The sequence below is a fragment of the Oncorhynchus clarkii genome, chromosome 22 (genome assembly GCF_045791955.1).
Source record: "Oncorhynchus clarkii lewisi isolate Uvic-CL-2024 chromosome 22, UVic_Ocla_1.0, whole genome shotgun sequence".
Classification (NCBI taxonomy): domain Eukaryota; kingdom Metazoa; phylum Chordata; class Actinopteri; order Salmoniformes; family Salmonidae; genus Oncorhynchus; species Oncorhynchus clarkii.
In genome coordinates this window covers 327039-352500 of record NC_092168.1, presented here as the reverse complement: position 1 = coordinate 352500, position 25462 = coordinate 327039, and the positions used below count along the sequence as shown (strand labels likewise).

General features: G+C 43.2%; 1 protein-coding gene across 1 annotated transcript in view; it reads right to left on the bottom strand.

Annotated features, from left to right (window-relative positions):
* LOC139380072 (E3 ubiquitin-protein ligase MYCBP2-like) overlaps positions 1-25462 on the bottom strand; it is a 275571-nt gene that overhangs the window by 64415 nt on the left and 185694 nt on the right. The window contains exons 38-52 of the mRNA XM_071122535.1: positions 23213-23431; positions 22795-23017; positions 22361-22479; positions 22070-22151; positions 19992-20038; positions 17688-17860; positions 17354-17498; positions 16709-16918; positions 16328-16383; positions 15995-16110; positions 15555-15652; positions 14573-14689; positions 13234-13374; positions 2698-2830; positions 1084-1218 (exon numbers count right to left, since the gene is read on the bottom strand). Coding sequence (XP_070978636.1) covers positions 1084-1218; positions 2698-2830; positions 13234-13374; positions 14573-14689; positions 15555-15652; positions 15995-16110; positions 16328-16383; positions 16709-16918; positions 17354-17498; positions 17688-17860; positions 19992-20038; positions 22070-22151; positions 22361-22479; positions 22795-23017; positions 23213-23431 — 2014 coding nt within the window. The remainder of the gene's footprint in view (positions 1-1083; positions 1219-2697; positions 2831-13233; positions 13375-14572; positions 14690-15554; positions 15653-15994; positions 16111-16327; positions 16384-16708; positions 16919-17353; positions 17499-17687; positions 17861-19991; positions 20039-22069; positions 22152-22360; positions 22480-22794; positions 23018-23212; positions 23432-25462) is intronic.

Genomic DNA, 25462 nt, shown 5'->3' with positions numbered 1-25462 from the left:
GCTCAGTCCAAAAAGTTCCTTAACAACTTCTACCTTCAAGCCATGCTGAACAATTAATCAAATGGCCACCCGGACTATTTACATTGACCACCCCCTTTTGTTTTAACACTGTTGCTACTCACTGTTTATTATCTATGCATAATCACTTTACCCTTACCTACATGTACAAAATTCCTTGAATAACCCGTACCTCCGCACATTGATTCAGTACCGGTACCCCCCTGTATATAACCTCGTTATTGTTATTTTATTGTGTTGGTTTTTATTTTATTATTTCCTTTAGTTTATTTAATCATTATTTTATATTTCTTGAAATGCATTGTTGTAAAGTAAGCATTTCACGTAAGGTCTACAACTACATGTAACAAATAAAATATGATTTGAGTTGTTTTAAAATGCTTTGCAACAGACAACGAAAACTAGGATTTCCTACTTCCTACTTCAGATACACTACCTCCTCATTTCACTCCATGTTTGACCATTTTATGCCTAATGACCGTGACCAATGTTCTGCTTCAGGCAACAATTTAGGAGTTTCCTAAAGCAGAAGCAGCTGTAACTACCAAGCCCCAAGTGCATGTATACTGATTGTACAAAACATTAGGAACACCTGCTCTTTCCATTACAGACTGACCAGGTGAAAGCTATGATCCTGTATTAATGTCACCTTCAAATCAGTGTAGATGAAGGAGACGGGTTACAGAATAATATTTAAGCATTGAGACATGGATTGCGTATGTGTGCCAGAGCGTGAATGGGCAAGACAAAATATTTAAGTGCATTTGAACGGGGTATGATAGTAGGTGCCAGGCGCACCGGTTTGAGTTTGTCGAGAACTGCAATGATGCTGGGATTTTCACGCTCAACAGTTTCTTGTATCAAGAATGGTCCACTACCCAAAGGACATCCAGCCAACTTGACACAAATGTGGGAAGCATTTGGGTAAATATCGGCCACCATCTCTGTGGAATGCTTTTGAAACCTTGTAGAGTCCATGCCCCAAATAATTGAGGCTGTAGTACACTCAGTGTAGACATCCCTCACCCACCCAGCCACGTATCCACGTCCCCCGGATGGCCTCACCTTTGTTGTTTGAGATGCCATAGTTGAAGCCCTGTGTCCCGTAGGCCCCAATGGCTCCAGCAGCACTGTTGAAGGCCTGGACAGAAAAGGGGCTAGTTGGGGGGGTCTGGGCCCCATGCTCTAGCAGGGTTTGTTCTGTTGGGAGAGAAGACAGAGCTGGACCACATTGGCTCCACCAAGAACAGCAACCAAAACATCCATTCACATCCATGTTAGATTCATTAAAGTGTCCAGTGAAAATCTCACTAACCTCTCATAACCAAATAATGCTGCTGACTTGTACTATACTCGTCATTGTGGCCAAAGCAATACAAATAAAAATTTACACTACTGTTCAAAAGTTGGTGGTCACTTCAACACCATCATTAAGTTTGCTGATGACACAACAGTGGTAGGGTACAGCCAATAGGGAGGAGGTCAGAGACGTGGCCGTGTGGTGCAAGGACAACAACCTCTGCCTCAACGTGATCAAGACAAAGGAGATGATTGTGGACTATAGGATAAGGAGGACCGAGCACAACCCCATTCTCAATGACGGGGCTGTAGTGGAGCAGGTTGAGTGCTTCAAGTTCCTTAGTGTCCACATCACCAACAAACTATCATGGTCCAAGCACACCAAGACAGTAATGAACAGGAGACATTGGCATTGTTCCCCAGATCCTCAAAAGGTTTTACAGCTGCACTATCGAGAGCATCTGACAGGTTACATCACTGCCAGGTATGGAAACTGCCCGGCCTCTGACAGAGGGTAGTGCGTATGGCCCAGTACATCACTGGGGCCAAGCTTCCTGCCATACAGGACCTCTATACCAGGCGGTGTCAGATGAAGGCTCTAAAAATTGTCAAAGACTCCAGCCACCGAGTCAGACTCTCTGCTACCACACAGCAAGCAGTACCGGAGTGCCAAGTCTAGGTCCAAGAGGCTTCTAAACTGCTTCTACACCCAAGCCATAAGTCTCCTGAACAGCTAATCAACTGGCTACCCAGACTATCTGCATTGCAGCCCCCCCCCTCTACGCAGGTGCTACTCTGTTATTATCTATGCATGGTCACATTAATAAGTCTACTTTCATCTAAATATTACCTCAATTACCTCAACACCCCTGTATATAGCCTCCACATTGACTCTGTACCGGTACCCCCTGTATATAGCCTCCACATCAACTCTGTACCGGTGCCCCCTGTATATAGCCTCCACATCGACTCTGTACTGGTGCCCCCTGTATATAGCCTCCACATTGACTCTGTACCGGTACCCCCTGTATATAGCCTCCACATTGACTATGTACCGGTACCCCCTATATATAGCCCCGCTATTGTTATTTACTGCTGCTCTATAATTATTTGTTATTGTTATCTCGTACTTATTTTTTTAGGTATTTTAAAACTGTATTGTTGGTTAAGGACTTGTAAGTAAGCATTTCACTCTAAGGTCTACACTTGTATTCGGCGCATGTAACAAATACAATTTGATTTGCTTTTAGTTTTTGTTTTCTTAAAGCAGGATTCCTAGGAACTGTTGAGCTACTTTGTGAATATGGGCCCTGGTCTACAACAATTACAGAGGTCTCAAAGCAGTAAGGTAAGTAAAAAGGTAATTATAGGGGCTCTTACCTTCCCCTTGGCGTAGGTACTGGTTTCCCCCAGGATCTCGGGCCAGAGACCAGGCCTCTCCTTTGTTGCTCTCGCAGAACTCCACCACGCTATTCTTGTCCAGCTGCACCCACGTCCCCTCTGTGTTGATCACCTGATGGACAACACAAGGCTCTTTATCCCTCTACACACACATGCTAGTCCTCTCACACACACAGCACCATCCTCACAAATATCATCCCATCCCCTTATACAAAATGTACAACATCATTCCTACAGAGCAATTTCATACTGCATTGTAGCTAGAATATTTTGCATAGTTTACTGTATAAAGATAATACATTTAAGAACTTACTCTGAAAGTCAGTCATATTGAAAGTTAAATGCATGTTTGTTTGTTTTGGTTTTGTAAAAGTCCTGAAAGAAAATCAACACTTTAGACATGCAGATGGAAAGTGTAAATGTTAATAAGTACTTAGAGAGAGAGAGGCTTAGTGAGTCTTTCCATGATTCATTGTATCCTAGTAGTCCTCACATCCTATATCCTTGTCACCTTCTCAACCCTATTGGAGGAAGTCGTCCAAGGTTCCTCCCCTCAGACCACCTCCTCCAATGCGGTTTGAGAAGGAGGCGAGGATATAGGACGTGTGGACTCAAGGAAAGATGAATTGAGAAAGAGCCGCAGAGCCATTGGTTCAGAGAGGGCATTCCAGTAGAAGCATGACACACCACATCCTCCTAACAGAGGTCAAGAAGGCACCATTCAGCACTTTGGGTCAAGACATTTTAAAGCGCATCAAAATGTGCCCTGAGAAACAAAGTCAACAGAAGGTGTAAGAGGGGAAAGATTCATCTGAGATATAGTATTCAGCATTTCAAGAATCCAATGTTAAAAACTTCTTAGGGCTGCAATCTCGTTAATGGGATCGATATGACAACAGCAAACCAAAAGCAAACCATGGAATAATCTGAGACGGTGCTCAGAAAAAACATTTTCTCCGCCATGTTGTAGTCAACAGAAATCAGAACTAACATTATAAATATTCCCTTACCTTTGATGATCTTCATCAGAATGCACTCCCAGGAATCATAGTTCCACAATAAATGTTTGATTTGTTTGATAATCAAAAATGTTTGATAATGTCCAAGTAGCTACTTTTGTTAGCGTGTACACAAATCCAAACGCTCGTGCAGGTCCAGCCGAACGTCGTACGAAAACTTCAAAAAGTTATACAGGTCGTAGAAACATTTCAAACTAAGTATAGAATCAATCTTTAGGATGTTTTTATCATAAATCTTCAATAACATTCCAACCTGAGAATTCCATTGTCTGTAGAAAAGCCATGGGGCGCAGGTCGCTATCATGTGAAATGTGCTTGACCAGGACCTGGCTCTCTGCCAGACCACTGACTCAAAGAGCTCTCATCCGGCCCCACATCACAGTAGAAGCCTCATTCAAGTTTCTAAAGACGGTTGACATAACCAATATTCCACTGTGTATTCAATAGGGAATGAGTTGAACATCGACCAACCTCAGATTTCCCACTTCCTGTTTGGATTTCTTCTCAGGTTTTTGCCTGCCATATGAGTTCTGTTATACTCACAGACATCATTCAAACAGTTTTACAAACTTCAGAGTGTTTTTCTATCCAATACTAATAATATGCATATATTAGCAACTGGGACTGAGGAGCAGTTTTAAAAAGTAGTGAAGGATAGACAAAATGTAAACCTCAGAAATATCTAATCTGTTTCCAATGATGAATAAATTAAGATAATTGTATATAGTTAAATAAAAAAACTAAAATGTATAAATGCAAAATGCTGTAGCCATTGGAGTGTGTTAACTAAAGAAAAGAGCCACCACACGGAGAATTGACAGAGCACACACCCACTCCCAGAGCCATTTTGTGTATTCACCTTTTCAATAGCAAAGTACAGTGCCTTCAGAAAGTATTCACACCCCTTGGCTTTTTCCACACTTTGTTGTTTTACAGCCTGAATTTAAAATGGATTAAATATAGATTTTTTTTGCTACTGGCCTACACACAACACCCTACCACATAATGTCAACGTGGAATTATGTTCTTTGAATTTTTTACAAGTTAATAAAAAATGAAAAGCTGCAATGTCTACAGTCAATAAGTATTTAACTCCATTGTTATGACAATCCTAAATAAGTTCAGGAGTAAACATTTGCCTTTAAAGTTGACATAAGTTGCATGGACTCACCGTGTGCAATAATAGTGTTTAACATGATTTTTGAATGGCTACCTCATCTCTGTACCCCACACATACAATTACCTGTAAGGTCCCTCAGTTGAGCAGTACATTTCAAACACAGATTCAACCACAAAGACCAGGGAGGTTTTCCAATGCCTCGCAAAGAAGGGCACCTATTGGTAGATTGGCAGCTATTGGCAGCTGCCACTTTGAGCATGGTGAAGTTATTAGTTACAATTTGGATGGTGTATCAATACACCCAGTCACTACTGGTGGTTCTAAACTTGAAATATGAAATATCCTTATTGATGTTACTGAGGGAGAGAGGAGAATGCAGAACATCTACATTCTGTCGGAACATGTTATTGTAAGACCTCAGGGATCCTATGGAAAGGAGAAGGGCCACAGTCTGGTACAAGTCAACAGGACAGCCATGAGTTGGGGAGGAGTGAGGAATTTAGGCCGAGGTCAGGTCAGATGAAGTGAGAAAGAACAGGCATCACTAAAGTCCTGTATAGCAACAGAGATGTATTGGCTGTCCATATGCATAAGGAGGAGACTCAGCATAGGAGGGTTTAAATACTAGTGCTTGTGTAAATATGTTTTTGTCTAATGCAGCTGTGTGACCCAGTGGGTGAATAAACTTGGTTTGAGCTTTACTAGTCGTCCGTGAGTTTTTACCATGTTTATTTAGTATCTAACCACTACAAAGATAAAGGTGTCCTTTCTAACTAAGTTGCCAGAGAGGGAGGAAACCGCTCAGGGATTTCACCATGAGGCCAACGTTGACTTTAAAACAGTTACAGAGTTTAATGGCTGTGATAGGAGAAATCGGAGGATGGATCAACAACATTGTAGTTACTCCACAATACTAACCTAACTGGCAGAGTGAAAAGAAGGAAGCCTATATAGAATAAAAATATTCCAAAACATGCAACCTGTTTCCTTCAAGGCACTGAGGTAATACTGAAAAAATATGGCAAAGCAATTCACTTTTTGTCCTGAATACAAAGTGTTATGTTTGGGGCAAATCCAATCCAATACAAGACATGTTATGGGTCCGTCTCTCAACATCCCTTCGCTCTCCCTTTCCTCCACTGACCCCAAAAGGACACCGTCTTCCAGATGATGGCGAAACTCAAGTCGCACCGCATTATTTCTGCCTCATGCACAAATTCACGTTGTTACTCCTAGTGACAGAGAAAGTGAAATATTCTTTGATATTAAAAAAGACCCAAGCCGCTAATAACAATGCAAGCCTATAGATCCACTTTCCTCCTCATTCATTACTGCTGCACTGCTTGTTGTAGCGCAGAGTGGAAATAGGAAGAACGCGTATTTTATGGCATATAAAAGTGTTGACAGTGCTGAGTAAGAACTTAAACATGAACTCACTCAAAAACAGCAGCTCTTTGCTGTATTCGTATTCTCTAGTCATGGTTTTGAAATCTCACAGTATCAATTTTGCCGTAGCTTTCTTTTATGCCTGCTAAGTTACTGCAGACTGGGTCATCTGAGCCATCTGATTGGCCAGCGGAGGCATAGTGTACTTGATTTCCTCTCCAGGCCCACCGAGAAGGGAGAGTTTGTACCTTTATACAAATGAAATGGCAACAGTTTGCCTATCCGGCGCGCAGGGCAGTTGAATTGGCACAGTGTGCCTACCTGGCGCGCAGGGCAGCTGAATTGGCACAGTTTGCCTACCCGGGACGCAGGGCAGCTGAATTGGCACAGTTTGCCTACCCGGGACGCAGGGCAGCTGAATTGGCACAGTTTGCCTACCCGGGACGCAGGGCAGCTGAATTGGCACAGTTTGCCTACCCGGGACGCAGGGCAGCTGAATTGGCACAGTTTGCCTACCCGGGACGCAGGGCAGCTGAATTGGCACAGTTTGCTTACCCGGGACGCAGGGCAGCTGAATTGGCACAGTTTGCCTACCCGGGACGCAGGGCAGCTGAATTGGCACTGTTTGACTACCTGGCGCGCAGGGCATCTGAATTGGCAGTTTGCCTACCTGGCACGCAGGGCAGCTGAATTGGCACCGTTTGCCTACCTGGCGCGCAGGGCAGCTGAATTGGCACCGTTTGCCTACCTGGCTCGCAGGGCAGCTGAATTGGCACAATTGGCTGCACCTACCACCAACAGCCCGAGACTAATAAAAAGAAAATAGGAACACAAGGCTTTATCATTGGGTTTTTTACATAAATGTTTGGCGATCAACTAGAAATGCCTTGGAGATCGACAAGTCAATCGCGATGACCGGGTTGGTGACCACGGTCTTAAAGACTTATCCAGAACAATTCACAGCTGTAATCGATGCCAATGGGGCTTCAAACAAAGAATTGACTCGGGGGAGTGAATACTTACATAACAGATATTTCTGCATTTCTTTTTCAAAACATGTTTTAATGTAGTCATTATGGGTTACTGTGTGCAGATTGGGTGAGAGAAAAACATTTATTTAATTAATGTTGAATTCACACTAACAAAACAAAATGTGGAATAAGTCAATGGGTATGAAGAGTTTCTGAAGGCAAAACAAGTCAACCAATTTACAAGCAAAAGGGGGAGCAAACTAAACGCATTACAACGACTTTGGTCTGTGTTAGCAAAGAGAGCAAGGTAGAGGGCAACAAAAGAGACAGGCATAAGAACAACTGTGCTGTAGTTCTTATTCCCATTATTTTAGTTATATAGATATTATGCTCGCTTGTGTTGCCCTTTTCTACTCCTCTACTTTGACTGGAAATATTTTTATAGATACTTTTTATAGATAGATTATAATTTATCGGCAGCCGCTATAAATCATTTAAGTCACACATCATACCTCGCCTACTGCCTTGACCTTGTTCCCAAGTACTAACATTCCAACGGGGATACCCCTAAGGTTTGGGCAGCTTCTGATGTTGTGACCCGAGGGGCCCGTCTTCACTACCTTATAAAGGCCAGGGCCACCCTGCCTCACCCTGTCCTGCTCCCGCATGGAGGGGCCCATCTTCACTACCTTATAAAGGCCAGGGCCGCTGCCGCCCTGCCTCACCCTGTCTTGCTCCCGCATGGAGGGGGCCTCTTGGGAGGGGCGGCCGCTGCCACCCTGCCTCACCCTGTCCTGCTCCCGCATGGAGGGGGCCTCTTGGGAGGTGCGGCCGCTGCCACCCTGCCTCACCCTGTCCTGCTCCCGCATGGAGGGAGCCTCTTGGGAGGGGCGGCCGCTGGCGCTCACCTCAACACACTGCTCCAATTGGCCCCTGGCCTCCTGAAATAGGGAATTGACTAGCATTAACACCAGTTAGGTTAGGTTAGAAGACCAGTCAGTGGGCGAGTAGTAATGGATTTGTCTGATGCGATGACATAGTTTCATCCTGATTCCTTATAACTACGTGTCATATGAGAGACACGTAGTTGCAGAACTGTTGACCTAGAGTACCAATCAAAAGTTTAGACACCTAGTCATTCCAGGGTTGTTCTTTATTTTTTACAATTTTCTACATTGTAGAATAACATTGAAGACGTCAAAACTAGGAAATAACACATATGGAATCATATAGTAAACAAAAAAGTGTTAAACAAATCAAAATATCTTTTATATTTGAGATTGTTCAAAGTAGCCACCCTTTGTCTTGATGACAGCTTTGCATTCTCTCAACCAGCTTCATGAGGTAGTCACCTGGAATGCATTTAGTTGGGTTCTGAGAATATGAAATATACTTACTCATGTCACTGAGGGAGAGAGGGTAAGGTATAATGTTTACATTATGTCAGGATATGTTTTTGTTAGCCATCAGGGATCCTATTGCAGGGATCCCCTCGGTGAGGAGAAGAGACACAGTCTGGTACCAGTCACCATGACAGCTGTGAGTTGGGGAGGAGTGAGCACTTTGGGGTAGAGGTCAGGTCAGATGACGTGAGGAAGAACAGATAACACTAAGGTTCTGTCTAGCAACAGAAATGCATTGGGTGTTCAGATATGTAGGAAAAGACTAAGGAGGAAGGGTAAAATATCTGTGCTTGTGTGAAGATGTCTTTGTCTAATGCAACTGTATTGATCCTCTGGGAAGAATTCAACTTGGTTAAGCTTACTCAGAATGAGAACCTAACAATTTCAATTAACAGGTTAAAAGTTCTTAATGTGTTTGAGCCAATCAGTTGTGTTGTGACAAGGTAGGGGTGGTAAAAGACCAAGTCCATATTATGGCAAGAACAGCTCAAATAAGCAAAGAGAAATGACAGCACATCATTACTTTAAGACATGAAGGTCAGTCAATCAGGAACATTTCAAGAACGTTGAAAGTTTCTTCAAGTGCAGTCGCAAAAACCATCAAGCTCTATGATGAAACTGGGTCTCATGAGGACCGCCACAGGAAAGGAAGACCCAGAGTTTCCTCTGCTGCAGAGGATAAGTTCATTAGAGTTACCAGCCAAAGAAATTACAGCCCAAATAAATGCTTCAGAGTTCAAGTAACAGACATCAACATCAACTGTTCAGAGGAGACGGAGTGAATCAGGCATTCATGGTCGAATTGCTGCAAAGAAATCACTACTAAAGGACACCAATAATAAGAAGAGACTTGCTTGGTCCAAGAAACACAAATAATGGACGTTAGAACGATGGAAATTTGTTCTTTGGTCTTGAGTCCAAATTGGAGATTTTTGGATCCTACTCTGTGTCTGAGACACAGAGTAGGTAAATGGATGATCTCTGCATGTGTGGTTTCCACTGTGAAGGAGGTGGTGTGATGGTGCTTTACTGGTGAAAGTGGAAAGGGAAAAGGGTGGCAATTTAGAAGAATCTAAAATATATTTAGATTTGTTTAACACTTTTTTGGTTACTACATGATTCCATATGTGTTGTTTCACTGTTTCGATGTCGTCACTATTATTCAACAATGTAGAAAATAGTAAAAAAGAAAAACTCTTGAATGAGTAGGTGTCCAAACTTTTGACTGGTTCTGTATATACTGTATTTTAGTCAATGTCACTCCAACATTTCTCATCCTAATATTTACACATTTCTTAATTCCATGATTTTACTTTGAGACGTGTGTATTGTTCTCTCCACATTCTTTTGGAGAGATTGGAAACCCAAATTGGTCATTCTTGGCTTGGTTTAGAGATCTGTCGAAAGATATCCCCTCTGAAATTGGGCAAAAATTGTTTTCACTATATATTTTACCTCTTGATGTCAACTAATGTTAACTTTCACTGTATGCCAAGAATTTCATGCATGGTGAAAAATTGCCCTCACTAGAAGCCTGTGTTTCAGACCATGCTCTTGTTACTTCTAATCTGACAATTAATCTTGACTACTGCAATGCTATCAAGACTGTTTCACTTTTTTCCATCTACGTAACATTGCAAAAATCAGAAACTTTTTGTCCAAGAATTATGCAGAATCCATGCTCTTGTTAAAAAGCACTAAATAAACTTCAGTTAGTGCTAAATACGGCTGCTAGAATCCTGACTAGAACCAATTTTTTAAAATCATATTACTCCAGTGCTAGCCTCCCTACACTTGCTTCCTATTAAGGCAAGGGCTGATTTCAAGGTTTTACTGCTAACCTACCAAGCATTACATGGGCTTGCTCCTACCTATCTTTCTGATTTGGTCATGCCGCACATACCGACACGTACGCTACAGTCACAAGACGCAGGCCTCCTAATTGTCCCTAGAATTTCTAAGCAAACAGCTGGAGGCAGGGCTTTCTCCTATAGAGCAACATTTTTATGGAATGGTCTGCCTACCCATGTGAGAGACGTAGACTCGGTCTCAACCTTTAAGTCTTTACTGAAGATTAATCTCTTCAGTGGGTCATATGATTGAGTGTAGTCTGGCCCAGGAGTGTGAAGGTGAACGGAAAGGCTCTGGAGCAACGAACCGCCCTTGCTGTCTCTGCCTGACCGGTTCCCCTCTCTCCACTGGGATTCTCTGCCTCTAACCCTATTACAGGGGCTGAGTCACTGGCTGACTGGTGCTCTTTCATGCCATCCCTAGGAGCGTGCGTCACTTGAGTGGGTTGGGTCACTGCCGTGATCTTCCTGTCTGGGTTGGCTCCCCCTCCTTGGGTTGTGCTGTGGCGGAGATCTTTTTGGGCTATACTCGGCCTTGTCTCAGGATGATAAGTTGGTGGTTGAAGGTGGTGGGGTTATATCCTGCCTGTTTGGCCCTGTCCGGGGGTATCATTGGATGGGGCCACAGTGTCTCCTGACCCCTCCTGTCTCAGCCTCCAGTATTTATGCTGCAGTAGTTTATGTGTCGGGGGGCTAGGGTGAGTTTGTAATATTTGGAGTACTTCTCCTGTCTTATTCGGTGTCCTGTGTGAATTTAAGTATGCTCTCTCTAATTCTCTCTTTCTTTCTCTCTCTCTGAGGACCTGAGCCCTAGGACCATGCCTCAGGACTACCTGGCATGATGACTCCTTGCTGTCCCCAGTCCACCTGGCCGTGCTGCTGCTCCAGGTTCAACTGTTCTGCCTGCGGCTATGGAACCCTGAGCTGTTCACCGGACGTGCTACCTGTCCCAGACGTGCTGTTTTCAAGAGACAGCAGGAGCAATAGAGATATGATCGGCTATGAAAAGCCAACTGACATTTACTCCTGAGGTGCTGATTTGCTGCACCCTCGAGAACTACTGTGATTATTATTATTTGACCAAACTGGTCATTTGTGAACATTTGAACATCTTGGCCATGTTCCGTTATAATCTCCACCCAGCACAGCCAGAAGAGGACTGGCCACCCCTCATAGCCTGGTTCCTCTCTAGGTTTCTTCCTAGGTTTTGGCCTTTCTAGGGAGTTTTTAGCCACCTTGCTTCTACACCTGCATTGCTTGCCGTTTGGGGTTTTAGGCTGGGTTTCTGTACAGCACTTTGAGATATCAGCTGATGTAAGAAGCGCTATATAAATACATTTGATTTGTTGTGAATTGCTAGATATTACTGCACTGTTGGAGCTAGGAACACAAGCATTTTGCTAAACCCGCAATAACATCTGCTAAATATGTGTGTGACCAATACATTTTTATTTTAGCGTGAGAAACAGGGAAGGAAAAAGCATCAATGTTTTTTGGGGGGTTTTCTTCAGCAATTTTATCTGTTCTTAAGATACTTTGTAGTTGAACTTGAGAAGACTGAGCTGTCACCAATTTTGACGGTGTGACCAAATAGGCTTTGTACTCAAGCAATTGTGAAGGAATTACAAAATGTGGTGAAGGATTCAGAACGTTGACAAAGTCTGTCAAATATTAGCTTCCTTCCTGTGAAGTGTCATGGTGAACATTTTGTTATTTTGGGAGGGAAGGGTTGGGGAGGCATTTTTAAACCCACTTTTGGGTTACTGGTAATAGTGAAATGATCATATTGAGCTAAGATTTCTTTTTTCATTTTTCAATTATTTTGAAGTTTAAAAAAAGACAGAAAAAGAAATCTTCCACATTCAGGATGTAGTGTGTCATGCTGTTCTTGACAATGCCCTTACATAGAAGCCTCTGAACCTTACAAGCCTCAGCAGCCCAATGCATAGGCAGAATTGTAGAGTGGTAGAGGCACAATTTCCATATGAAGTGGTGTTGGGGACCAATGATTGCTTCATGACAGAACACAGTTATTCTTAAAATTGATGGTCAATACATAGGCAATGCCATTTAATTAATTAATTAATGTAAACACTTTCTAATCTATCCAACCATGAAGTCCCTGATTAGACAGGGCTAGTTTCCCGGTCCCAGATTAAGCCTAGTACTGGACTAAAAAGCATGCTCAAATGAAAAAGACAATATAAAAATTGTTTTTTTAGGCAAGGACTAGGCTTAATCTGCGTCTAAGCAACCAGCCTTCAGAGTTTTGAGGTTGTTTGTGTCATGGAGCAAATATATGGTATTTCAAAACGTGTTTTATTTTGCTCTGATGTGCCTGTGCTTGTGAAGCTTGGGGGAGAAGAAAGCAATGAGGAAGAGGTGAAGATAATCGCAGACAGCGCAGCTAATACCATTTAAAACTAAACACTGAAATGGCTCATCTACTACCTCTATCTTTTTGGTCAATAACTGCATTGGGGATTACTTCAATGCATTAAGCATGTATTAACTGATCATGCAGGTTTTTTTCAAGAGCCATGTCCAACCGAACACATTCTAGTAACATTAAAGTGAACCTTTTTCTCATCCCCTCAGACATGAGTTAAGGCATGCATGTTGCCCTTATGCTGCCATTTGTGAAGGTCTGGTAGTGTGGGGTCTCATGATCTGTGATGCTTTCCCCAAAAGAGCAGCATTGGGTGGAACACTACCCTGCTGTCATACAGACTGACTGACTGACTGACTGATCGTCATTTTACTTACGTCGGCAGGGACCAGCAGGCTCCTGCCCATGTGCTGGTTAAAAGAGAGGCACCAGGCTTCAGTGTACCTATTCATGTTGGGCACATACTTCTTCACTGTCTCGTCATTCAGCCTGAGCCAAACACCATCATCATTGTGGATCTATGGGAAAACAAGCAACAGAGGGAAGAGAGCACAGTCATACCCCCCTCCTGTCACTATGGAAACAGAGTCAACTGGGTTGAATGGCTCCAGAACCCCAGAATCAACAAGGAAGGCAGAATTACCTATACTGAGTGGTGCAAAATGTAAAAGCCAGGTGATAAACACCTAAATTGGAACGCAGTGGCTGTACAGTAACATACTATACATGACGTCAGAGCTCTGGCTCTGCGCTTCACAGCACTGTATGTGTTTTGACTGACCGCTGTTCTGAACTTGTGTTGCCCCTCCCGCACAGTTTTGTTGTCTGATTGAGGGAAATGCTGAGACGTTGAGGATTATTATAAATACCGCTTTGATGTCACACATGCAAGTCATACACCCACGAATCCAAATGTGCACTTTACATTTCCATATCATAAAACTCAAGTCATATACATTGTCAACATTTATGATCACTATGTTTGATGTACAGTTACCAGATGACATGGTGTCATACCCTGGGTTGTTCTGAACAGAATGAGCCTGGTTGTTGTACAGTTACCAGATGACATGGTGTCATACCCTGGGTTGTTCTGAACAGAATGAGTCTGTTTTGTCTATTATGAAGAAAATTTGCCACGGCACACGCAACTGAATGCACTCATGACTTATTTCTGTGCGCACCAAAATGATGATCCGCATTGTCAAAGACTTATACTAATATCGTATTTTATAGCTTGGCTAGAAAAGCTAAGCTTTGTCTTATGTTGTACTTACCCCACGTTTTCCATGAATATTCTTATCTTACTGAATTTTACAGAGTATTTTCTGATTTTATTTATCAACAAATGCGGCGAAAAGTACAGGAAATGTAAAATGCACATAAAATCAACAGTGTAATGTTTGGATTCAGTCTTGTGTCAGGTGGAATGTTGTGCCCTCACCGTATGTCTAAAAATAATCTACAAAAGGTTCCCTTTCAATTACAACCATGCTTATGCATACGCTTTTCATATTTCTTCTGTAGGAAACATTTCAATTTAGCCATATTCATACAGGCTAATTCCCAAGAGTGTAAAGGGTTAAGGTTACACACTTGGATCCCAAGTTAGGATTCAGTCCTAGTTAATTCAAATAGAAAACAAAATTAAGGAGAAAACGGACAACAAACCAGAAAAAGGTCAAAGGTCAGAGGAAATCGCCTGGAGCAGTTTACCTCATCAATGAAGGTGACGGTGCCATTGACTTGCACTATGCCTATCTGTTCGCTCTGCAGGGAGGGGTGACTACGCACGCGGAGGCCTGCACTGTCCTTGGACACAAATTTGCAGACCTGAGAGAAGCAGAGGAGAGACAGGGAGACAGTGAGCTGCAGGAACCTCAGGAGGGGAAAGAGAAAAAGAAGTGTCAGCAGAGGGGAAGAGGACAGACACACACACTGCAGAGACAGACATACAAACAATCTATACATTCACACACACACACACACAACACACACACACACACACACACACACACACACACACACACACACACACACACACACACACACACACACACACACACACACACACACACACACAGGCATGCCCACAAAGCAAAATAGTGGGAGAAAGCGTAGAAGTACTCCATTCGGGAGACACTGCTGGTTGGTCAGTCCAAACACAGGGTTGACTTGAAACAAGAGTTGTTCATCTCAATAAAAATTCCCTGGTTAAATAAAGAACTAAAAATATTCAAACAATAATAAACCCTACCATCCACCCAGTTCTCTGATGGTGCTGGATATGATCCACTGTACACAAGATCAGAAGGAGCTACAAAGAGCTGATTGGAAATGTGCAGTTTGTTTCCCCATTGTCTGTTTGATAATAGTGAGCTCCAAAAACAATGATACAGAACATGGTTTGTGACAGTAGAAAATATTCACTGCATTAAACATATAATCCTCACACAACACAATTTTCTATCATTATCTGTCCACACAGATAAGCACCAGTTAGAATGAGAGTGAACAAGACGTGAAAACAATTATCCTATGGACTCCACCCAAACAACACCTGGAGTAAACAACAGAGGACCCGATACAAAACAGTAAATGAACACACAACAGACACTACTGGCTGTGACGGTGTGTTTTCAGATTCTTTGGTCTGTTCTCAGATGAGCATGTGTGGGGTCAGGTGTGTCGGTCTCACCTTGCTAGGTTGGGGCTCGGCCTTGGGTTTAACCATCTGTGTGCCAGGTGGGATCATGCCTTTAGGAGGGTCTTTCACCTCCACCTCCAGACCAGCATCTAGTGGGTTAAACACACACATAGTCAACACTCAGCTAGCAGATAACTTTCATTAATATTAACAACTAATATATGTTGAATACATTGTACTAACTAATACATGTATTTTCTCTAATCTTAGACTAAACACAATACCAACGTACATTTTTTGAGTGCTTGTGCCAAACCTTCAATTAACAGAAACTCAAAAATTACACATTGACACAAGGTATGTTGACCTGACTTGACCTCTAGTCCAATTTCAATAGAGGAAATGGGAACTGGGATTTGAATTTCTGTTCACTTATTACAATGAAATGACTGAATATAATTAGAAGTGACCCCAACCCTGGTCTGGTTTACCGATCTCGATGCTGTCGATGGTGACGTGGATGGTATAGAGGCCCACAGCCCCGGGGGTCCAGTTGGCGCTGTAGGTCCCGTCTGTGTTGGCCCAGATCAACATGTTCTCACTGGGCCTGGCGGGGGAGAGGCACAGGGATGAAAACGTTTAAATCCAAATCCACTTCGACCTCACTTTTCATGTCATAAAACCTAGGTTCAAATGGTGTACGAAAATGTATGCACTCAAGTCGCTCTGGATAAGAGTGTCTGCTAAATGACTCAATTGTAAATAAAGTTTGTTTTACGTTCAATTACTTTTGCTGCACTTGATTGAACTTTCTCATCCATTACCTCTTTGGAGAGGGCGAAGCAAAGCGAAGCTCCTCGAACGAGTAGTTCTCATAGGCCTGGACAAAGAGGATAAGCACGGTGTCAAAAACATAATACAGGTTGGTTACGCGCTAAAAACAAACCACTTCTCTATCATTTCACAAGGAAACACGGTGAGCAACAGCTTCACCTAGGTTCTGCCATGTTGCTTTCCCCTCCAGATCTAGAAGATATGTGGAGGGAGGTGAACAAGGGCCCAGGTAGAAAATAGACCAGTATTCTTCACATACAAGCTAATAAATACATTTCAGTCCAATGCATAAAGATAAAACATTCATTTTAATATAAACATCTAAACAAATCCGTTTGATCTCTAAGGTCACAGGTTTATGGTTGCCCAACCTTCATCATTGTGATGGCGATGTAGCGCGCCTCCTTGACGATCATGGGCTCGTAAGTGGCGTCCAGCTTGGGCATGGGCAGGCCCCCGAAGGTCAGGTCAGCAGTGCCCGAGGAGGAGGGGTTGGTGCTGCCTGGGAGACGCTGCAGCGTCCTCACGCACTCCTGCTGCATGGACTTCTTCTGGGAGACGGGCACCGCCTTCACCTCCACCTGGGGGAGAGTAGAGGGAAAGACATGGGATGCCTTCAACAAGGTGTACAGTTCGCAAATGTTAGCTAACATATTCTATTTATTTTATGTTCACAATGAACATCTGATAACATTACAGTGGATTCAAATCTGGTGAGGCTATCAGTGATCTAGCTACCAGCAACCAGTCATTTTCCATGCACACAAGCGGACACTCAGCGACTTAATGGTCGGCAACTAGAGAGCTTGTGACCAGACTTGAAAATGTCCCAAATGAAAGCAAATTTCAGTGGCTTGGTAGCCAGTCTGAATGGCAGGTTAGTTAACATTCTGAATAGGTAGTGTGCGGCAAACATAAGTGTATGTTTTGGGTCTAATCTGTCACTACAAACAATCATGTGACGATGTAGGCTTTCTATGACATGAAGTAAGAACAGAACAATTCAAAACCCTGACCTTCATGTTGGGCACATGCACCACGTCTCCGTACTGGTCTTTGGTCTGGACGGCCACTGTGGTGGGCCAGCCGCAGCAGATGTGGTCCTTGTTCAGGATCAGAGACGTCTTCTCGGGGTCCGCGTAGGAGTCCGGTTGCAGCCACCTGGGGGAGGGGGGGTACATTTCTTTATTCATATATTTATTTACAACCTGGCCAAGAGACAAAGAAATGTACAACGTGTGTTCTTCACAGCTTACCTGGCTATGTGCTGAGCTTTGTTTCACGCAGTGTGTGTACGTGAGCATGTGTGCCTGTGTGTTTGTGTCTACATGCCGTCTCCATCTCTCTCACCTGGCCAGGCGTCCTCCGCTGGAGTTCTGCACACAGGTAATGAAGTCCTCCAGGAAGGAGTGCTCGTTGGTCTGCAGGTGCAGGGGCAGGTTGCCCTCCAGAGCTTCCAGGATTGTGGGGGAGTGGGACAAGGCCAGGCCCTTGCCCAGGATACCTGAGTGGGCCTTACACACCTGGAGTGAGAGGGAAAGGGGGAAGGAGAGGGTAGTACAGTCTTGCTTTAAAGTATGAGAACCCTACAGGGCTGGTCATTAATTTGTTATAAATATTAACATAAACCCCAATTCGTAATAAAGACATTCCAAGTAAATGACAGAAACAGAAATACATGATATATTTTCATTGTTTATTTAACAAAAGTGGTTTATTTAACCGAAACTCAGATTTGATGTGTGCAAAACTATGTGAACCCCAATAGTTTGAGGAACCTACATCAGCAGCGATAACTTGGAGTAAACGTCTCCTATAGCCAGTAATCAGTCTCTGACATATGTTTTGAGGGATATTTGCCAACTCCTCCTTACAGAACTCAGCCAATTGAATGAGGTTTGAGGGGGGTCTGGCATGAACTGCCTGCTTCAGGTCCTGCCACATCTCAAATTGGATTTAGGTCAGGACTTTGACATGGCCAATCCAAAACACAAATCTTCTTTCTCCTGAGCCATTCTTTGGTAGACTTATTTGAATACTTTGTATCGTTGTCTTGATGGAAGACCCATTTTCGACCCAGCTTTAGCTCCTTGACTGATGGCCTGACGTTCTGTTCCAGAGTCTCCTGGTATACCTCAGAACCCATGGTTCCCTTAATGATGTGGAGTCGTCCAGGTCCAGAGGAGGCAAAGCAGCCCCAGATCTTGACATTCCCACCACCATCCTTGACTGTTGGGATAAGGTTATTTTGGTGGTAGGCAGTGTTGGGTTATCGCAAAATGTAGCGGTGTTGATTGTGAACAAAAAGTTCAATTTTGGACTCATCGGTCCAGAGAATGGACTTCCAGAAACCTTCAGGTTTGTCCAGGTGGTGGCCTCCCGAGTGGCACAATGGTCTAAAGCACTGCATTGCAGTGCCAGCTGTGCCACTAGAGATTCTGGGTCCAGGATCTGTTGCAGCCGGTCGCGACTGGTAGACCCATGAGGCGGCTCACAATTGGCACAGCATCGTCCGGGTTAGGGGAATGTTTGGCTGGAAGGGATGTCCTTGTCCCATCATGCACTAGCGGGCCGGGCACAGTGCGCACAGACACCAGGTGTACTGTGTTTCTTCCAACACATTGGTGCGGCTGGCTTCCGGGTTAAGTGGGCATTGTGTCAAGAAGCAGTGCAGTTTGGTTGGGTTAGTTGGTCTCTCGACCTTCGCCTCTCGAGTCCGTACGAGAGTTGCAGCGATGAGACAAGACTAACTACCAATTGGATACCACAAAATTAAGGAGAAAAAGGGGTATAAAAAAATAATACGTTTGTCCAGGTGGTCTCTGGCAAAGGTAAGACGGGGAGTTTGGTTATTTTTTGACAGCAGAGGCTTCTTCCTAGCAACCCTCCCATGAATGGCATTTCTATTCAATGTTCTTCTTACTGTTGAAGCATGCAAAGTTACCGGAGATGCAGCAAGGGAGGGCTGCATCTCTAGATTAAAAATGTGGGTTTTGGAATGGCGTTCACTTCTAGGCAGAGTTGCTGTCATGTTAAATGCTCTCCATTTGTAAATTATTTGCCTCAGTGGACTGATGGAGCTCAAATCTTTTTTAAATGATTTTATAGCCTCTGCAGACTGTTCTCTCACTAGCCTTGTCCTGATGTCCTCTGAGATCTCCTTTCCTCTCAGCATGGTGTGCTTTGCATTCACCTGAATTGGTAACACCAAACTGACCAGGTTTCTTATCTCTATTTATCAGAGTACCAGCCAAACTCTTTCCGGAAGAGCTCTCCTTTGATTGGTTCATTTGGTACCCAATTATTAACCCCCCTGACTCTACTACCACTTGATTTAACCAATGCAACTTGATGTTCACTTATTTTTTAACCTGCAGTAATTCCTTTTTAATTGTGTTTTTCAACTACAGGCATGATTCCTCTACACCAACAAATGGTATTGGTAAATGTAAACCTGTATTGTCAGATCAAAAAGGCCGAAAAACATCTGTTCACATACTTTCAAGCAGCACTGTATGTCATCGTTACATGCTGACAGAGGCTTGATGATACGTTTGAGGACTGGCCGTCTTTTTCATACCTCCTGCTTACACACTTGAGAGCTTTAGTTATGTCACAATGTGATTATGAAAAAGTCAAATGGCATCAGAATACCTGGAGAGAGGCCTCTTCAAGAATCTCAAGGTCTTCAAGTTCATTCCCTGGAAAAAAAAAGCACAGAGGATAAAATATGATATGCCATTAGGGGCAAAACATGCACATACCGTTGAAGTCAGAAGTTTACATACAGTTTAGTCAACTACATTTAAACTCAGTTCACAATTCCTTACATTTAATCCATGTAAGTATCAGTTAGGATCACCACTTTATTTAAAAAAATTGAAATGCCAAAATAATAGCAGAGAGTGATTTCAGCTATTATTTCTTTCATCACATTCCCAGTGGGTCAGAAGTCTACATACACTCAATTAGTATTTGGTAGCATTGCCTTTAAATTGTTTAACTTGGGTCAAACGTTTCGGGTAGCCTTCCACAAGCTTCCCACAATAAGTTGGGTGAATTTTGGCCCATTCCTCCTGACAGAACTGGTGTAACTGAGTCAGGTTTGTAAGGCCTCCTTGCTCGCACACGCTTTTTCAGTTCTGCCCACACATTTTCAATAGGATTGAGGTCAGGGCTTTGTGATGGCCACTCCAATACCTTGACTTTGTTGTCCTTAAGCCATTTTGCCACAACTTTGGAAGTATGCTTGGGGTCATTGTCCATTTGGAAGACCCATTTGCGACCAACCTTTAACTTCCTGACTGAGGTCTTGAGATGATGCTTCAATATATCCACATAATTTTCCTTCCTTGTGACGCCATGTATTTTGTGAAGTGCACCAGTCTCTCCTGCAGCAAAGCACCCCCACAACATGATGCTGCCACCCCCGTGCTTCACGGTTGGGTTGGTGTTCTTTGGCTTGCAAGCCTCCCCCTTTTTCCTCCAAACATAACAATCGTCATTATGGCCAAACAGTCCCATTTTTGTTTCATCAGACCAGAGGATATTTCTCCAAAAAGTACGATCTTTGTCCCCATGTGCAGTTGCAAACCGGAGTCTGGCTTTTTTATGGTGGTTTTGGAGCAGTGGCTTCTTCCTTGCCGAGCGGCCTTTCAGGATATGTCGATATAGGACTCATTTTACTGTGGATATAGATACTTTTGCACCCGTTTCCTCCAGCATCTTCACAAGGTCCTTTGCTGTTGTTCTGGGACTGATTTTCACTTTTCGCACCAAAGTACGTTCATCTCTAGGAGACTAAATGCGTCTCCTTCCTGAGCGGTATGACGGCTGCGTGGTCCCATGGTGTTAATACTTGTGTACTATTGTTTGTACAGATGAAGGTGGTACCTTCAGGCATTTGGAAATTGCTCCCAAAGATGAACCAGACTTGGAGGAATTTTTATCTGAGGTCTTGGCTGATTTCTTTTGATTTTCCCATGATGTCAAGCAAAGACGCACTGAGTCTGAAGGTAGGCCTTGAAATACATCCACAGGTACACCTCCAATTGACTCAAATGATGTAAATTTGCCTATCAGAAGCTTCTAAAGCCATGACATCATTTTCTGGAATATTCCAAGATGTTTAAAGGCCCAGTCAACTTAGTGTATGTAAACGTGTGACCCACTGGAATTGTAATACAGTGAATTATAAGTGAAATAATCGGTCTGTAAACAATCGTTGGAAAAATGACTTGTTTCATGCACAAAGTAGATGTCGTAACCGACGTGTCAAATCTAGTTTGTTAACAAGAAATATGTGGAGTGGTTGAAAAACAACTTTTAATGACTCCAACCTAAGTGTATGTAAACTTTCCGACTTCACCTGTATACAGTTGCAGTCAAATATATTGGCACTATTTCTAAGATTAAATTGAAAAAAAAGTTTGGTGATAACAAGTGTATTTGTATGATTTACAATTGCACAGGACCAAGAAAAAAATGACATTTAGAATTTTCCCTTTAAAGTCACAAAATGGCCTGAAATAGTTATGAACCAGTTGTGAAAAGAGAAAACAGAAAATTCTGCTCCATTGTGTAAAGGTGCAAATACATTTTACTGCATCTTCAATAATGAGAACAAGCACCTGATACTTGTACTGAAAGAATATGAGTTGATACAGTACATGCTCAATATGAGTTCTCCTGTGTTACCCATCGGTTTTGCCATGTTCTATGATCTCCCTCACCAAGAGCCAGATCCTTCTTCATCAGAGCAGCAGCACACACACTGCCCAAGTATGCCAGCTCCTTCTCCAGCTGGATAATACCCTGAAACGTGTGCGCGCACACACACACACACACACACACACACACACACACACACACACACACACACACACACACACACACACACGTACGTATAATTTGTTGTAAAAACATGTATTTGCCAACAAATTAAAGTACAATAGGAAAAGTGGGTAAATCTTGTTTTTGGGTAAACTACCCTTTTAACATAGCAAAACAAAGTTCCCCCTTACCTCATCTGGTCCGGGGTTGAATTCGTAACCCACGGCAACACACTTGAAGCCGTAGAAACAAGCCTTCTCGTCTTTTACGTAGTCAGAGGCAGTTTCTAAGGAGAACAGGGCCTCGTTTCCTGGGATCCCAAAGGAAGAACAGAAGGGTGATGCTGTGATATTGTCAGCAGGGAGGACAGGGGGACTACTTTATTGTCGGTCAGCTGAGAATAATTAAAGTAGCTGTGGCAAGTGGCTTAGCAGAGCTGTCCATTGAAGAGATTGAGCTGCCCTGATCAATAACCTAATCTTTGATTGGTTCAAATGACTTGTTTCCTAGCGTGTCATTTGACTTAGCTGGTCAAATGCCTTCCTACTGAAACAAAAACACCCTCACCCAGCGGGCAAATCGGTTTGAAATTAAGTAATTAAGCATCGGACCGCTTTTATCTTACCTGGCAGCACTAGGACAGTGGTAGGCCAGCCATTGAAGCCAGAGATCTTCTTGAGCTCCACCCAGGTGTTGATGGTGTCGTGGGCCAGGGGCTTGGTGCTCAGGCTGGACATGTGGAGCGAATGGCTGGGGATGAGCAGGCGAAGGACATCCTCTGGCTGGGCTGTGCCACACTGGGGGTCAAACTCGATGGTGGTCCACCGCACGCAGTCCGGAAATGACACCTGAGGAGTAAAGGGGGAGAGGATGGTTAAAGCCATGAAACAATTATGCGTAGGAAGAGTAGCTGATGCTTCTGCAAAGGTTAATGGGGATCCACAATATGTCCAGTTCTGCTAGATATATACTTTTCTTTACCCTTAACTAAGAATTCCTCTGTTGGGAACAGTCCCACTTCACCGTGTGTGTAAGTGCTTTACCATATACTGTGTGACTCCGGCCTGCTTGTAAGGGTGGTCACTCTCTATTATAGCATAGTGACTGGAGGTGGTGCATGCCGATAGGCCCTGCTCCAGCTGGTTGCCCGTGGTGCTGTCTGTTGATTGGTTGGGGTTGAAAGCCAGTGGGGCATACTTCTGGTTCAAAGCGGAGACAGCAGGAAGTAACTCCTGGACCAGACCAAAGACTTCCACTGCGGCCTGATTGGGAAAAAACATGATCAAATGAATCACACTGGTTCCGTTTCCCTTAAAAGGTACACTTAGATGGTATTGTTATCTGTAAGCAGGAAGTGTATGGTCTTGAATCACATTTACATCTAAACATATAGGGGTAATAGTACTGGGCACCTACATCTCTTGCTCTCCCCCTTTCAAGTTAACATGATAAGAGTTATCAATGGAAAACGGTATTAATGATGGCCAGGGATATAGCGGAAATACCATAGGTGGGTAAGAAAGGAAAAAGGCAGGAGACAAGTAAACATTCATGAAAAATAGCTACTTTTGCATTATAAGTGTATAATCGCTATTCATAAAATAAAATGGTGAGTCAACAACATCGATACAGGTTGAGCTACATCACCGGTGCTGGCTTACTGATACGTCACCTTTACTCATACAGTTTTAGGAAGATTTTACTTTTATATCTTTGCATATTTTTGTTTGTTTATGGCTTTCTTATTCAGTGGCCTTCTAATGGTGGGCCACTTTCCAATTTAGTGAATATTATGATAGTCTTATTGGATTCGAGAGTTCTCTGATTCCAGTGTGTATTTTCCCCTTTGAGGAAGCATAGGAATGAAGATGAACCTTTTCACGTATGAGTTCCAAATATCTCTCTGTCCCCCCAGCGTGAGTTCTTACGCACAGTTCCACAATTATATTGTTACTTAACAGGTCAGTTAACATGCCCTGCCCTCAAACCAAGGCACGATGCCTGTTAATTATCTATAGGCTGTGTTTCAACTGATCAATTGTACATGATTTTCTAACAACAGTTTGAAATGAGGTGTGTTAATTCACATAGAAGTAGTCCATTTCACAATGGCGGACAATTTATGTTTAGAGGCATGCAATGCCAAAGGTGAGGATGAGCTGGACAAACTTCTCTCTTCGATGAGAGCCCAAGCACTCCCCCAGGGTTCCCTCAGGTCAAGATCTCCAGTCAGAACAGAACCTGCTCTAAAGTTTTCCCCCTGGTGCATTTTCCAGCTGGCACCCGCATTGCCGCCATCATTGTTAAAAATGTTCTATTAGTTCTGTAAAACAATGCTAATGCTGTCAAATAAGTATTAACCTGTGTTGTATCCTTTCAAGCTGCTCTGGCCTTATTGCAATGGCCTGTTTTTTACATTTGGCTTGTTTAGCATAACTCTGCCCCTTTGGGGAGCCTTTGAGCTCTTCAGTTATTATGTTACCTCATTGTAATATTGTCTCATTGCTATATGCTAATATTTTATTATAATTACTAATAATTCCTCTTTATTGTGTACTTTCTGTAACCACACAGTGTGGAACATAACTTTTTTGGTATGTTTTAATATTCAATAATCTACTTGCAGTGAAGCTGCTCAACATTTACATTACATTCAGGAATCTAACAAACTCCTATCCAAAGCGACCCACAGAGGCAACCAGGGTCAATGCCCTGCTCAAGGGCACGTCGACAGATCTCTCAAGGTCAAAAACAGGGACGTGAACCAGCAACCTATCAGCCACCGGCCCAAGCTCCCAAACGCCAGGCTACCAGCCCTCCAAGATCCCCCCCCCCCCCCCCACAGTTCCCAGAGAGCTGCCCCTTAACCATCCGAGACCACCTCCCACCTCTAGAAAAAAATAGAATACAATATAATAATTCCATTCCCCCAAGCCCCCGTCCCCAATCCTCTTGCGACGAGCAATCCCGGATCCGGGATCGTAATCATAGCCTCAAACGAATTAGCATAACGCAGCGGCCATAAATACCCCTAGAAACTTTTCCTATTCATGAAAATCGCAAATGAAATGATTTAAATATATTCAAACACAAGCTTAGCCTTTTGTTAACAACACTGTCATCTCAGTTTTTCAAAATATGCGTTACAGCCAACGCTAGACAAGCATTTGTGTAAGTTTATCATGGCATAATGCTATGCTAGGCTCTGCTGGCAGCAGGCAACATTTTCACGAAAATAAGAAAAGCAACCAAATTAAATCATTTACCTTTGAAGAACTTCAGATGCTTTCACT